At 39.4% G+C, this 16,723-nt stretch overlaps 1 protein-coding gene across 3 annotated transcripts in view; it reads right to left on the reverse strand.

Annotated features, from left to right (window-relative positions):
- The window catches only part of SYK (spleen associated tyrosine kinase), a 52,904-nt gene that overhangs the window by 2,884 nt on the left and 33,297 nt on the right, over positions 1-16,723 (reverse strand). For all 3 annotated transcript variants that reach the window (XM_065878603.1, XM_065878601.1, XM_065878604.1), the window contains 4 exons: positions 14,297-14,506; positions 13,265-13,454; positions 2,087-2,227; positions 570-682 (listed from right to left, as the gene is read on the reverse strand). In XM_065878603.1, coding sequence (XP_065734675.1) covers positions 570-682; positions 2,087-2,227; positions 13,265-13,454; positions 14,297-14,506 — 654 coding nt within the window. The remainder of the gene's footprint in view (positions 1-569; positions 683-2,086; positions 2,228-13,264; positions 13,455-14,296; positions 14,507-16,723) is intronic.

Consider the following 16,723-nt stretch of genomic DNA (forward strand, 5'->3'; position numbering starts at 1 on the left):
GTTTCCCTTGCCAGCTGAGCTGCCCTGGACATCACCTGCCTACAACGTCACATGTGCTCTACCAGGCAGGCCATGTGAGGCCCCTCAATGCAGACTCTAGGGCCACTGTTCCAAGTTCTGAGTTGCTTCTCGGGAAGTGCTACCTTGGCCAATCCATCTGTGAACTGGCCACCATCCGTGGTCATGCCTCACTCTGAAAGATGATCAGGAATTAGGAAGTATGACATCCCCCTGCTAAGTACCTCTGCCATCCGCTCATGCCAAAATAGCACGTATCACCAGACCAGACCCTTAAGCGTATGTTTTTACTTTGACCACCCCTCCACCCTTTGGCCAATATTATCTATGTTTAAATTTTGATATCCCGAATTAGAGTAATTGTCTATACTCCTTAGACTAAAGAATATAAGTGTGTGGTCCAGGAAGCAAGACCTCTCCCCGCATTGTTTGTTTAGAAAGGAGCCCATCCCTGATTCATGAAAAGACAGAATTCATGCTCCTTTCTAGTGCTCGGCAATTCTATCTATCCAGAGCATTGGGCTAAATGGCAGGAAGGTCTGGGTACTCACTCATAGGTCCAGCACAGGGTCATCAGCTCGTACATCTCTCTCGGACACCCTGGAGGGCACCCCATCCTCTCTCCTTTCTCCAGCATAGCAGAAACTTCACTGCCTTTCATTCCCTAAAACATGCAAAATATTCTTGAGCTTTTTAAACATAGCATGCAGCAAAACAAAACAAATACATCCTACCCCCCAAAAGAAACAAAAGAGTACATGCTGTGTGATTTCAACTATATAAAGTACAAAAAATAGGAGCACCTAATCTATTTTTTTTAATATTTATTTGGCTGCTCTGGGTTTTAGTTGCAGCACACAGGATCTTCATTGTCACGTACAAGATCTTTAGTTGTGGCATGTGGGATCTTTTTAGCTGCGGTATGTGGGATCTAGTTCTCTGACCAGGGACCGAACCTGGGCCCCCCTCATTGGAAGCGTGGAGTCTTAACCACTGGACCACCAGGGAAGTACCAGGAGCACCTAATCTATGATGCTAGAAGTCAGATGAGTTACCCTTGGGGTAAGTTTTGTGTGTGCAGGGGGAAAGGGGGGCTTCTGTTCTGTTTCTTCATTTGGGGGCTGGCTTCACGGGTGTGTCCCAATTGTGAAAATCCATCAAGCTGTGGCCTAGGATTTGTGCACTTTTCAGTATATATATATATACATATATATATATATATATATATGAAAAAAATCGGAAAAAAGGTAACAGCTACAAATTTGATAATGGGAATAGCCATTATTTCTATTTGAAATCTAATAAATGGTGATTTGGGTATATATTTGATGAAATAAAATTTATATTTTAAGGCAGGACAAGACAAAAATTAAACATAAAATTCTGCGTTTGTTTGGACATTCTCCCTCCCTCCCCGCTGTGCAGTGTACACCTGCATTACACATTAACCAGAGCTCCTCAAAGATGGGAGTGCCTGCTTGACCGTAAAGATCACTTTTTTTCCTTTCTCCTGACACTAGCACTGTGACTTCTTTAAAAAATAGTGCTCTTTCCTAGCTTTGTTGGTCATGGTGACTTGCCGCTCCCTCTGTACATGTTTACCTGGACTATGTATCCCTAGTGACCTTTATGTAAAATATCGGTATGTCATTTTGAGGTATGATCCTTTGTCTCAAAAATATATATGACTGTGCCTTCGACTTCTAACGGTGGAACAGTTCTCAGAGCTTTCCGAGAATCTACTTCCTGGGTTATAGTCCTCAGTTTGGCTCAAATAAAATTCCCTTTTACCCTTCTTAACTTGATAGTTAATTGAATTTTCGTTGACATATTTTATGCATATTTATATGTGTAATACACAATTTAAAAAAACCCACATACTGTCCAGATAGCTTCAAATATTTCTTTCAGTTTAGAATAAAGAGATCATATTCACCCCCCACTCTCAAAAGATAAAGACTCAGAAAGGGTGTCCAGATTTGATGATTTTCAGGGTCCTTTAAAGATAATCTGGGGCTTATCTGTTTTGATGGTCTGTTAATTAGGAAATGAAACAAATGTAGCTCACCCGATACGGCTTCTGCCCGTAGGAAAATGCTTCCCACATTAACACTCCAAAGCTCCAGACGTCACTCTTGCTGGAGAACTTGTAGTAGTTGATGCATTCCGGAGCGTACCACTTCACGGGCCACTTCCCGTGGGTCTGGGCCTGAAAACCAAGCACATAAAGAGATGTTTCATTAAGAATAAAATGGTGGACACCATGTTTGTTCATAGCAGCACTATTCACAACAGCCAAAGGTGGAAGCAACCCAGATGTCCATCGACAAATGAATGGATAAACAAAATGGGGTATATTGATACAGTGGAGTATCATTCAGCCTTAGGAAGGAAGGGAACTCTGATACACGCCACGACATGGATGAACCATGCGGTTACCTTTTATTATGCTCAGTGAAGTAGGCCATTCAAGTCACTAAAGGACAAATATTGTATGATTCCACTCATCTGATGCCCCTGGAGTAGTCCCATTCATAGAGACAGAAAGTAGAATAATGGTTGCCTGGGGCTGTGGAGAGAGGGTGGGATGGAGAGTAGCTGTTTAATGGGTATAGAGTTTCGGTTTGGGAAGATGAAAAGAATTCTAGAGATTGGTTGTGAGCAAAGTGAATGTACTGAACATTACTAAACTGTACCCTTAAAGACAGTTAAGATGGTAAAATTTATGTTATGTGCATTTTACCATAATTAAAAAAAAAGAAATAAAATCATGACTCACAAAATGCCTGTGTGTATATATCTGGTCTGAATCTTAAAAATATGTTAAATCTTAACATCTTAAATTTTTAAAATGTAAATACAATTTTTAAGGTTCAGACTGAAGTTTTTGTATTTTTTAGTCGCTTTCTCTTACCTCTTCCTTTGTCTACTCACAGCTTCTTGGAGCTTGGCGTGGCAATGCAAGAGTCAGGCCTGAATATTATTTCATGGTTTTGCTCCAAGAAATACTAGGTTGTTCATAATATATTTAACTATTACTGTACATTTGTCTACATCTTTAAGCCAACACTGTTTTGGGGGAGACGGTTTGCTAGTATTTAAAACAAAGTTGTAAACTTTCTAATTTAAAAAAGCAGGTGCTAGTAAAGAGATAAAAATCTTGCCAGCAAAACTCTTTCTTCGGGGCTTTAGCATTCAGCATGGTGTAGTGAAGTCTTGATACCTCCCATGGAAGTCACTCTAACCTGGGTGACATTTCTTGAAGTGGAGGGAGGGAGGTGAGTTGCCCTACGGTGGCCAGAGGAGACAACTCGGGGATATCAATCTGAGACCACAGGTGCTAGGGCACTTCTCTAAATGACACACTGCTTATATGTCTGTCTCATTCATGTTATGTATTATTTCTAGATTTTGATTTCAAAAGTTGTGAACAATCTAGTCATGTGTGCTATTTCAAGTTTATTCTGAATTTTAAACTGATAACAAAATAAACCTTTGACAAACCCTAAATATGATGAAAAGGGAATCTCTCTCCACCACAAACTCCAAATCCTCACCAAGAAATACAGCATGTTTGATCGTTTTTCTTGAATCCTTCCAGAAAAATCTACATATAAGTATAAACTGGTAATATATGCTTTCTTGAGGGGTAATCAAGCTATAGGTATATACATTTTGCACTTTTTACTTTTTCTACTTAACCATGTGTCATAGATATATGTCTATGTCAGCACATGCAAAGAAAGTCACTTTTAGGAGAGTTAATTGTATGCTTCGCATAAATCTGCTACAACTGATTTAACCAGCCTCCTACTGAGAGGTCATTAAGTCGTTTCCTGATTTTTGCTATTACACATCATGCTAGAATGAACATTACTGACAGTGTGTATCTTCCCTGTGTGTAGAGTATTTGTAAGGAGTTGCTGGATTAAAGGGCATTTGCATTTACAGTCCTGCTGCACAAATTCACACTGTCATGCACAGTTCTCTGAGCACTGAGCTAATTTGCTTTCATCACTATCATTTCTCTTTAATCTTGCTTAACTCTTTAATGTTTTCCATTTCACTTTGTTTTCTTAAAGAAATTCTCCATGTTCCCATCTTTTCATTTGTGTTCAGTCTCTTTTAGCTGCTTCTAACGTGGCTTCTTTTTTTTTGTACAGTATGATGATTGAGACACGTATATATTGCAAAATGTTTACAACATAAGGTTAGTTAACACATCCTTCACCTGACAAAATTGTTAATTTTTGTTGTCGCTGTTGTCATGGTCTACTTTCTCAGTAACTTCCAAGTACTATACAATGTAGTACTGTTAACTCTAGGCACCGAGCTGCAGATTAGATTCCCAGAATTTATTCCTCTTATAACTAGAACTTTGTACCCTTTGACCAACATCTTCTCATTTCCCCCACCTACCAAACCCTGGCAACCAAAATCTACTCTCTGTTTCTGAGTCTGGCTTTTTAAAATTCCACATATAAATGATATCATACAGTATTTGTCTTTCTCTGACTTATTTCATTTAGCATAATGCCCTCAAGGTCCATCTATGTTATTGCAAATGGCAAGATTTCCTTCTTTTTTATGTCTGAATATATCCCATATATTTGTCTACAGTTTTAAGCCAACACACACATACACACACACACACATGCACACACACACACACATACACGTATCATATTTTCTTTATCCATTCACCTATTGATGGATATTAGGTTGTTTCCATGTCTTGGCTATTGTAAATAATGCTGTAATGAACATGGGGGTAAAGATATCTTTATGAGATAGTGATTTCATTACCTTTGGATACATATACAGAATGGGATTGCCAGATGATACAGTAGTTCTATTGTTAATTTTTGAGGAAACTCCATACTGCTATCCATAGTGGCTGCACCAATTTACATTCCCACCAACAGTGTACAAGGATTCCCCTTTCTCCATATCCTCAACAACACTTGTCATCTCTTATCTTTTTGGTGATCGCTATTTTAACAGGTATGAAGAGACATCTCATAGTGGTTCTGATTTGCATTTCTCTGATGCTTAGTGATGTCAAATACCCTTACATGTATTTGTTGGCCATTTGAATGTCTTCTTTTGTCATAGAAATATAGAAAAAAATAGAATACTTCTATTCAGGTCCTTTGCCCATTTAAAAATCTGATTATTTGGGGGGCTTTACTATTGAGTTGTATGAGTTACTTATATATTTTGGATAATTACCAATTATCAGATAGATGGCTTGCAAATATTTTCTCCCATCTGTAGTTTGAACTTTCATCCTGTTGATGTTTCTTTTGTTGTACAGAAACTTTTTAGTTTGATGTAGTCCCATTTGTTGATTTCTGCTTTTGTTGCATGTGCATTTGGTGTCATATGCAAAAAATCATTGCCAAGACCAACACTGAGGAGCTTTTCCCATATGTTTTCTTCTAGGAGTTTTATGGTTTCAAGTCTTACAATCAAGTCCTTAATCCATTTTGAGTTAACTTTTGTGAATGTTATAATATAGAGGTCCAATTTCATTCTTTTACATGTGAATATCCAGTTTTTTTAACACTATTTATTGAAGAGACTATTTTTTCCCCATTGAACATTCTTGACTCTCTTGTCAAATATTAGTTGACTATATATGCATGGGTTTTTTTCTAGTTTCTTGATTCTGTTCCATTGATCTATGTGTCTGTTTTTATGTCAGTACCACACTGTTTTGATTACTACAGTTTTGTAGCATAGTTTGAAATCAGGAAGCATAATGCTTTCAGCTTTGTTCTTTCTCAAGATTGCTTTGGCTATTCAGGGATTTTTTTGGGTTCCATATGAATTTTAGGATTATTTTTTCTATTTTTGTGAAAAATGCCACTGGAATTCTAATAGGGATTTGTATTGAATCTATAGATGGCTTTGGGTAGTGTAGTAATTTTAACAATATTAACTCTTCTGATCCATGAACACAGGTTATCTTTCCATTTCTTCAATTTTTTTCATCAACGTCTTATTTTTGGTACATAGATCTTTCATTTTCTTGGTTAAATTTATCCCTAAGTATTCTATTGCTTTGATGCAATTGTAAATGAGATTTTTTTCCTTTGTTTCTTTTTCGGATAGTTCACTATTAGTATATAGAAATGCAACTGCTTTTTGTGTGTTGATTTTGTATCTTGTTATTTTACTGAATTTGTTGATTAGTTTTCAGTTTTTTGAGGGAGTCTTTAGGGTTTTCTATATACAGTTGACCCTTGAATAATGTAGGGGTTGGGGGTGCTGACACTTCACACAGTCAAAAATCCATATATAACCTTACAGTTGGCCCTCTGTATCCACAGTTCTGCATCCATGGATTCAACCCATAGTGGATTGTGTAGTACATACTAATGAAAGAAATCCATGTGTAAGTGGACCTGCACAGTTCAAATCTGTGTTGTTCAAGGGTCAACTGTATAAGATCATGTCATCTGCAAATAGAGATGAGGTAATTTTGGTTTATAAGCCTTTTATTTCTCTTTTCTTTCTTTCTTTTTCTTTTCTTTTTTTTTTTTTTGCCTAATTGCTCTGGCTAGGACTTCCAGTACTGTTTAATCAGTGGTGTGAGTGGGCGCCCTTGTCTTATTCCTTATCTTAGATGAAAAACTTTCAACCTTTCTCCACTGAGTCTAATGTTAGCTGTAGGCTTGCCATACATGGCCTTTATTGTGTTGAGGTATGTTCCTTCTATACTGACTTTTTTGAGACTGTTTATTATGAAATGATGTGAATTATGTCAAATGCTTTTTCTGCACCTAATAAGATGACCATATGATTTTTATCTTTCACTCTATTAATGTGGGGTATCACATTTATTGATTTGAGTATATTGAACTATCCTTGAATTCAAGAATAAATCCCACTTGACCATGGTGTATGATCTTTTTAACGTGTTGTTCAATTTAGTTTGCTAGTATTTTGTTGAGAATTTTTGCATCTATGTTCATCAGGGATATTGGCCTATAGTTTTCTTTCCTTGTATCTGGCTTTTGTATCAGGATAATGTTGGCCTTGAAAAATGAATTTGAGAGTATTTTCTCCTCTTCCATTTTTGGGAATAGTTTGAGAAGGACTAGCGTTAATTCTTCTTGATATGTTTAATAGAATTCTCTTGTAAATTCTGTTAGGTCCATTTGGTCTAAAGCACAGGTCAAGTCCAATGTTTCCTTATTGATTTTCTGTCTCTATACTTATCCATTGTTAAAAGTGGGGTACTGAAGACTGCTACTATTATTATATTGTTATCTATTTCTCCCTTCAGATATGTTAATATTTGATTAATATATTCAGGTTCTCCAATGTTGGGTACATGTATATTTACAATTATTTTATCTTCTTAATGAATTGACCCCTTTACCATTATAAGATGACTGACCTCCTTTGTCTCTTGTACCAGTTTCTGGATTAAAGTCTGTTTTGTCTGATATAAACATAGGTATGCCTGCTACTTCTTGGTTTACATTTGCATGGAATATATTTTTCTATCCCTTCACTTTGAGTTTTTCTGTGTCCTTGAAGTTGAAATGAGTCTCTTGTAGGCAGCAGCATATAGTTGACTTTTTTTTTTTTTGTCCACTCAGCCACTCTATGCTTTTTTGATTGGAAAATTTCATCCATTTACAATTAAAGTAATTATTCATAGGTAAAGACTTACTAATACCATATTATGGTTTTCTGGATGTTTTAAATTTCTTTTGCTCCTTTCTTCCTCTCTTCCTCTCTTCCTTTTTGATTTGATGAATTTCCATAGTGGTATACTTTGCTTCCCTTTTCTCTATCTTGTATGTATCTATGGCAAGTTTTTGACTTGTGGTTACCCTGAGGCTTACATAAAACATCTTATAAATATAAGTCTATTTTAAGGTGATAACAGCTTAACTTCGACTGTATGCAGAAACTCTACCCTTGTACTCCTCCCCACATGTTATGTTTTGTTTTGTTTTGTTTTTTGTAGTATGCGGGCCTCTCACTGTTGTGACCTCTCCCGTTGTGGAGCACAGGCTCCGGACGCGCAGGCTCAGCAGCCATGGCTCACAGGCCCAGCCGCTTTGCAGCGTGTGGGATCTTCCCGGACTGGGACACGAACCCATGTCCCCTGTATCGGCAGGTGGACTCTCAACCACTGCGCCACCAGGGAAGCCCATGTTATGTTTTTGATATCACAATTTATGTCTTTTTATATCATGTATCCATTAACAAATTATTGTAGCTATAGCTATTTTTAATACTTCTGTTCTTTAATCTTTATATCAGCATTAAGTGATTAACACAACACCATACTAGAGTAATGGGGTATGCTGAATTTGACTATATACTTACCTTTATCAGTACGTTTTATATTTGCATATGCTTCCATGTTACTAATTAGCTTCCTTTTATTTCACCTTGAAGAACTCAGAATTTCTTGTAAGGAAGATCTAGTGGTGATAAACTCTCTCAGCTTTTGTTTGCCTGGGAAAGTCTTTGTCTCACCTTCCTTTCTGAAGGACAGTTTTGGAACATAAAGTATTCTTGGTTGGCAATGTTTTTCTTTCAGAACTTTGAATGTATCATTCCACTCTCTCCTGGCCCGTAGGTTTGTGCTGAGAAATCTGGTGGTAGCCTTATGGGGAGCTCCCTTGTAAGGGACAAGCTTTTTATCCTCTTGCTGTTTTTATGATTCTCTCTTTGCCTGATTTTTGACAATTTTATTATTTTGTGTCTTGGAGAAGATCTATTTGAATTGAATTTATTTGGGGACCTATTAGCTTCATGAACTTGGATGTCCAAATCTCTCCTCAGATTTGGGAAGTCTCAGCCATTATTTTTTTATTTTTAATTTTTTTTTTTTTCAGTATGCGGGCCTCTCACTGCTGTGGTCTCTCCCGTTGTGGAGCACAGGCTCTGGACGCGCAGGCTCAGCAGCCATGGCTCACGGGCCCAGCCAGTCCACAGCATGTGGGATCTTCCCGGACCGGGGCATGAACCCATGTCCCCTGCATAAGCAGGCGGACTCTCAACCACTGCGCCACCAGGGAAGCCCTCAGCCATTATTTTTAAAAATAAATTCTCTGCCCCTTTCACCCTCTCTTCTTCTTGGACTTCAGAAATATATAACTTGTTTCTCTTAATGGTGTCCCATAAGTCCCGTAGGCTTTCCTCACTTCTTTTTATTCCTTTTTTCCTTTTTGCTCCTCTGACTAGTTAATTGCAAATGATCTGTCTTTGACTTCACTGATTCTTTCTTCTGCTTGGTCCAGTTTGTGGTTGAAACTCTCATTGAATTCTTCAGTTCAGTCTTTGTATTGTACAACTCCAAAAGTTCTGTTTGCTTCTTTTTTATGTTCTCTATGTCTTTGTTGAACTTATTTTGTTTTTGTACTGTTTTTCTGATTTTTATTAAATTGTTTATCTGTGTTCTTTTGTAGCTCTCTGAGCGAAGAATTATTTTGAATTATATGTTAGACAATCCGTGTATCTCCATTTTGGGGGGATCAGTTATTGGGCGTTTACCATGTTATTTTGGTTGTGTCATGTTTCCCTGATTCTTCATGATCCTTGCAGCCTTGTGTAGGCATCTGTACATTTGAAGATGCAGCCACCTCTTCCAGACTGTATGGGGTGACTTCAGTAAGGAAGGATTTTCACCTGTGGGTGGGAGCATGCTGGAGCATTCTTTGACCCTGGGTCTAGGGCATGGGTCCCCAACCCCTGGGCCAAAGACCAGTACTGGGCTGTACAGCAGGAGGTAAGCAGCAGGCAAGTGAGAAAAGCTTCATCTGTATTTACAACCACTCCCCGTTGCTCGCATTACCACCTGAGCTCCGCCTCCTGTCAGATCAGTGGCAGCATAGATTCTCATAGGAGCACGAACCCTGCTGTGAACGGCACATGCAAGGGATCTACGTTGCATGCTCTGTATGAGAATCTAATGCCTGATGATCTCAGGTGGAGCTGAGGTGGTGATGCTAGCTCTGGGGAGTGGCTGCAAATACAGATTATCATTAGCAGAGAGGTTTGACTGCACAGAGCCCATAATAAATCAATTGCTTGCAGACTCATATCAAAACCTTATCAGTGAGTGGCAAGTGAAAACTAGCTCCAAGCTCCCACTGATTCTGCATTATGGTGAGTTGTATAATTATTTCATTATCTATTACAACATAGTAATAATAGAAATAAAGTGCACAATACATGTAATGTGCTTGAATCATCCCCAAACCATCCCCACCCCCTGTGTGTGGAAAAACTGTCTTCCACAAAACTGGTCCCTGGTGCCCAAAAGGTTGGGGACTGCTGGTCTAGGGTACAGGATATCAAGTGCAAGGGTATGTGATGGCTGCAGGTCTAGGGGTAGGGCTTGATGTCTCACTTGCTTACATCTCTGTGGTTCACAAAACAACAACTGTGTGCTCCTTGGCAATAGCTACAGGGGATCTGCAGTGGCTGCAAGGGCTGTTGGGGTCCTCAGTGGTACCTCCAGGCCCAGCAGCTAGGGACCAGGCAGGTGTTGGCAGTGGCCAGAGCCAGTGGTGTGCATATACTCAGCTGTGGGGGCTGGCTGCAGCTGCCTCTGTAGTGACTGGGGCTGGCTGCAAAACACATAGTGGCAAGGGCTGGGCCTAGCAGCACAGGTTGAGGCCAACTGTGGGTGCACTAGCGGCTGCAGTGACCCTGGGCTACTGACATGCTCTTTTGCGGCTGCAGAGACTTGCCGTGGGTACATGCGTGGCACTAAAGGTGATGGGATTTGAGCTGGCAGTGTGCAGGTGCACAGCTGCAGGAGATAGCCATGAGTGCACACATGCTGGTGGGGATCAGCCATTGGGGTCCAGGCTGTCACTTTGCATACAAGCAGCTGCAGCAGCTGGAGCGGACTGCTGGTATGGATCCTGCTCCCCAGTGGGTGAGGTGGGGGGAGTAGGGAGGGACTCAGGTGGCTGGTGAATTAGAAAACCTGTAGGGCAAAAACCCTCAGCAGAGAAATCTGTTGGGAGTCCATGATGAGATCCTGCGTGATGAAAGCTGGGGGGATCTGCAGGATCTGCAAGGGTGGTTGAAGTCCTCAGTAGTGAAGGCTGCTGGGGTTCCTTTGCAGAGTAGGTCACCAGGAACCATGCTCACTCCTGCTGTGTAGCTGATAGTGGTAGCCCCCACTCTTCTCCCTTCTTCCTTGTTCCTAGCTGTCTCTAGACAGCTCAGCTTTGCTGGCCTCTGGGTTGGGTGAAACTGAAGCAGGTCCTTTGTGCACTGCTCCAAAAGGCTGGGGAAGCTGGTTGCTCACCCTGCTTTCCCTTTCCTGGTGAAGAGAACTCTTTCTAGCTGGGTTCTTGCCTCCACTGAGCAGTGCTGACCTGAGGGATGGGATGACGTAAGCAAAATTAAGCTATTGTTCCTTCCCTTTTTATGTAGTTATTCTCAAGTTTTTCATTCCACTGTGCTGCTAAAGCTTCTTAGGTGGACTCCAGCATTCTCCCAGAGCTGTTTCATTCATGGATAGCTGTCTAACTGTTGATCTTTGTTAGGGGACAGAAGCTGGGGTCTCCTACTCCATCGTCTTGTTCCTGATCCTTTGCCTTTTACTTCTATACTGCCTTCTGTATTTTCTTCCCCACTGATTTTCAGAGATTCACTGGTTTACTTTCAATGGTATGTTGTTTAATATCTGTGGCAATGGAAAAAATTGGCCCTCGTGTTCTGACATTCCTCCCCACTCCCTTGAATATGGGTGGTCTGTGGCTGCTCTGACCAATAGAATAAGTGGACATGACTCTGAGTCAGTTCCTGGGCCCTGAACTTAGGAGCCTGGCGGCCTCCATTTCCTGCCTCTTGAGTAACTTGCTCTTAGGACCCTGCTGCCATGCTGTGAGTAAGCTCAGGGGCACATGGAGAGGCCACATGTAGTTAAGTTATTGTTTAATGGGTACAGCCCAGTGGGGTTCCCAGACCACAGCCCATGTCAAATCAGTCATTAGCTGTGTGAGTGAGCAGAGTGGAAATAAATCCTCTGCCCCCTTGGAACCACCTCCTGAGACACTGTGGAGCACAGATGCACCATTTCCACCAAGCTCTGCCTACAGTGTAGAACTGTGTGTAAATAAATGCTTGGCATTGTTTTAATGCACTAAGTTTTGGGATTATTTGTTATCTCAACTTCTTCATCTCCTCTTTGAGTCCTTGTTTTAGTCTATATTTTCTTCTCTCTAATTATCTTGATGAAGTGCATGTTACAAAGTGTCTCCAACATAAAATCTATTTTTTTCTGGTGTGCATGTGTGATTGTTATTCTAGGCTATTGTTCCCTTTGCTCCATCTCCCAGCAGTCCCTGCAAAGGGCTCACTTGATACTTTTCTCATGATGGCTCATTTCTGAAGCAGCTTTGCTTTAGGGCTAGCTTCTATATGAAGAATGGAGTGAGGAGCTATGATGGGAACTCTGCTACTGTTGCTCGTACCTTTGTGCTGACCCTTAGCTGACCAAGAGCTGCTATCTGCTGCTATCTGTCATACCCACACCTGGCTCTCAGAGAAAGGGTGGGTGGGTAGGTGTGGATACTTAGGCATATTTCTCCAGCCACTCCAGGGTGTGGCACACAGGGCAATCCCCCAGATCCCATCCTGCCATTCACTAGTTAGATCTTCAAGGTATGCTGTCTTATTTCTGAGGTGGCTGGACATTCCCAGGGACCTGAAGAGGTGGGAATCTGTTCTTGGTACACTCTTCCACCACCTGGTCTCAATCCTAGTACATCTTCTAATTGATCAACATAGACTCTACATACAGACTGTGATTGAATTCATATGAGGATGGGGCTTTCTTATTTTTTCCCCTTCTTTTAGTTGCTATTAGTTCATTTGAGGGTTCAGAGAGGAGCTTTGAAAAGTCCTGCAAGAGTCACCTTGTTCAACGCATATTTTCCAAAACAATTTAACACAGGAATTCTATTCTTGTTTTTTTCCAAATGAATCGTCATTAATACCTTGATTCCCTATTGCTCCAAGGAACATAGTTTGGAAGATACTATTCTGAGTAAATCCCAAGTTGTGACATATTAGAGTATCTCCATTTTTTTAAACAATAGAATCAAAGCTTAAGAAGAAAATTTCTTACATAGTTATTTTTAAATAGGGAAATTGCTTCTTGAAACCCTACCATAATAAATTAAGAAAACACACATTTGCATTTCAGATTTTTACTACCTGATGCTCTGAATACTGGCTAAGTTGTTCCTACCTTGTAGTAGTTTTCATCAGCACGAAGTGCTTTGGAAAGTCCAAAATCACTGATCTTGGCATAATGTTGAGTAACCAGCAATACATTTCTTGCAGCCAGATCTCTGTGCACAAAATTGCACTCTTCCAAATACTTCATTCCCATAGACACCTGATGAACCAGCTCTATGATGTTCTTATCCTTGACATGTCTGAAAGTCACAAATGTGTTATTAGTGATAGTGAACAAGAGTCCATTTTAGAACAACCAACCATGCACACAGAATATGAACCCACTCACTTCCTATTCTTCTTAAGCAAGAGTCACAAATGGTGGTGACTGGTGTTCAGCTGGTAGAATTTTCAAGGTATGCTTTGAATTGCATGAAAAGCAGTATAATGGGGTGGTCAGACCTGGCTCACCAACAGACAGGCTTCAGTTGGAATCCCCCTTCCGATATTGGACAGCTAGCAAAACCAACCCTGAGTCTCAGTTAAGTATAAACATAATGTAGCAAATGGGATAAAGTAATCAGTGGCTATTATTATGACTTATTCCACGTGAGTTCCTCCATCTCAACCATGGCTGGAGATGAGCACAGAATGATTACTCCATCGATGGTTGTAATCAGTTAATAGCAACGGATGTTTTCAGAAGTAATTACTCAAGGGAATGTAGAGGTCAGCTAGACATGTAAAATATCACTGTTTTCTTTTATAATTGTTTATTTAAATATTTCTTTTAAAAGAGCATGTTTTTTCTGCTTGGTGAGGGGAGACTGCTTGCCAAGATAGTCTAAGGCTGATTCTATCACCAGGCCAGTACAGAGTGAGCAAAGGAGACCAAATTGTTGGATTAGAGTTTTTCTTTACACATTAAGAACTAAAGAGCACTTGATCCAAAGACTACAGCTCTCTTGTCTCCCTGGGTGTGGACCAACCCTGGGAAGGTGTGGGAGGAGACAAGGCTTCCTGTAGAAATCAGGTTATGATGTGCATTGGGCAGGTGCGCCCTGCCCCTCACAGTATGAGCTTCTGGGGTACCTAAGGATACCTGTTCTGCTGTAAATATTTGTTGAGTGGACCAAGTTCCGCCATCTCCATAACCAGCATCCAGGACTCGGCTTCGCATATCCCAATCATGCGCACAATGTAAGGGTTGTCAAGTTGCTGCATGACGTTTGCTTCTGCTAATAACTCATCTTTAAGAGCGGGGTCATTGGCCTCGTTTTTCAGGATTTTCACAGCCACTGTTTTCACAACTCTGCAAAAGAAATCACAACACATAAGAAGCTTTTCAAAGTGGCTCACATGTAGGTAACTATCTTTCATGAAGCATTAATTCCTATGCTAGAAATGATGTTATAGAAATATCTGTCACAGAATGGAAATGCGTCTTAAGAAGCCACGTTTATACATGACTAATTTTCCAATCATGTTCTCTCATTTTATAGACAAGGAGAGTAACACTCAATTGGTTAAAAATAATGGGAGAGTGCTGAAGAATGCCACAACCAAGCAGAAAGCCAACACATTGTAGAATATTTAAATAACTTTCCAACAAACTTTACAAACTATGACATACATGAATTCCAGTAACATCTTGAGATTTATCATCTCAGATTATGTGTAATGTATGTAAATACAACATGCCTTTAATATATGTTACAATGAATTTCTAGCTGGAGAATTAAAAAACATATACTGCTAAAGCTCATCATTTATAAAACTTTTAAAAACTGAGCTTTGCTAATTTTAAGCACACTTCAACAAGTTTGAAAAAAACTAATTACTTTCCATTTTCTAATAAAAACACCACCTGGGTCATGTTTCAACTCTTGAAAATATTCTGCTATAGTGGGGCTTAAATAAATGAATGGGACTTAACTACGTATGATTTGAGAAACTGCATCTCTCCATGATACAGTTCCCACAAATACAAGAAATATACCTCTTTTGTTGAACTCTGAAATGGGAGAATAAAAACAGAACTATCCCATAAAATAGGTAAAATAACAGAGTAACAGACTAAGTCTGACATACATTCAGAAAAGAACATACAGCTTCAGTGCAGAACTCAGAAGAGTATTTACACATTGGACACATGCTATAGCTCCTACACAGATAGAGATACACAGCATCACCAGCACCCTAGGAGACCCCTGCATCCTCTTCCTGAGACCAAGGAAATATTATCCTATGCTATCTCTAGACAGTTTATTGTTTTACCTTTCACATTTCAGTCTGCCATCCACCTGGAACTGGTTTCATGTATGGTGTGAGGTAGGGGTCAAAATTAACAAGCAAAAACCTCTTGATTCTTCCCAATGTTTAAGGAAGAGAGAACACCCACAAACTCTTCCAGAAACAAAAAGAGGAAGGGAACTTCTCAACTCATTTTATGAGGATGACATTAACCTCATTAAAAAAAAAAGAAGTTACAAGAAAAAAATTTACTGATATCCCTCACGAACGTAGATGTAAAAATTCAAAGGGAAATATTAATAAATTAAATTCAGTGATTTATGAAAAGATATGATGAATATATAATTCATGAACAAGATGGGTTTATTCCAGGAATGCAAGGTGGGTTGAACATCTGAAAGTCAATCAGTATAATTCACCACATGAACACAATAAAAGAGAAAAAGCCTGTGGTCCTAGCAGCAGAGGAGAAGTAGTACACAAAAAATGTAATACACATTTAGGATTAAAAACAAATCCCTCAGAAAAGTAGAATAGAAGGAAACTTTCATAATCTGATAAACAGCAGCTATAAACCTAATGGTGAAATGTGGAAAGTTTTCCCCCTGAAATCAGGAAGGAGGAATGAGGCTACTGCCACTTTTATTCAACACTGAACCACAGTTCCTAGTTAGTACAATAAGGCAAGGAAGAAATATAAAAATATAAGGATTGGATGGGATGAAATAAAACTGTTGTTATTTATAGATATATTTCTGGGTCAAAGAATACATAGATAAACTACTGGAAATAATAAGTGAGAAATAATAGGGGACTTTAAGCAAAGTTGCTGGGTATCAGGCCAACAGACTAAACCAGTCATATTCCTGCATTCAAGCAATGCCAAGGAATAACAATTAAGAATTTTAAAATTATACCACATATATTAACATCAAAAATACTAAATACCTATGAATGAATCCAACAAAGAAGTTGTACAGACCTCTACACAAAAAAACTAAACAACTCTGCTCAGAGAAATAAAAGACCCAAGTAAATGGAAGGACGTGTCACTGTTATTGATTGGAAGACTCAGGATTGTAAAGACATCATTTTGCCCCAAATTCACCTATATGGCCTCTCCTCTCCCCAAATCTCTAGCTGAAATTATGTATCTATAGTTATATCTATGTTAATTTATATATTTAATTAAGCAAGGAATTTGAGTATCACAAACTAGTTAAGACAACCTATACCTTAATACAGGATAATTTATATTCATTTTACAAAATAACTG

Source organism: Phocoena phocoena, chromosome 6, assembly GCF_963924675.1.
Source record: "Phocoena phocoena chromosome 6, mPhoPho1.1, whole genome shotgun sequence".
Classification (NCBI taxonomy): domain Eukaryota; kingdom Metazoa; phylum Chordata; class Mammalia; order Artiodactyla; family Phocoenidae; genus Phocoena; species Phocoena phocoena.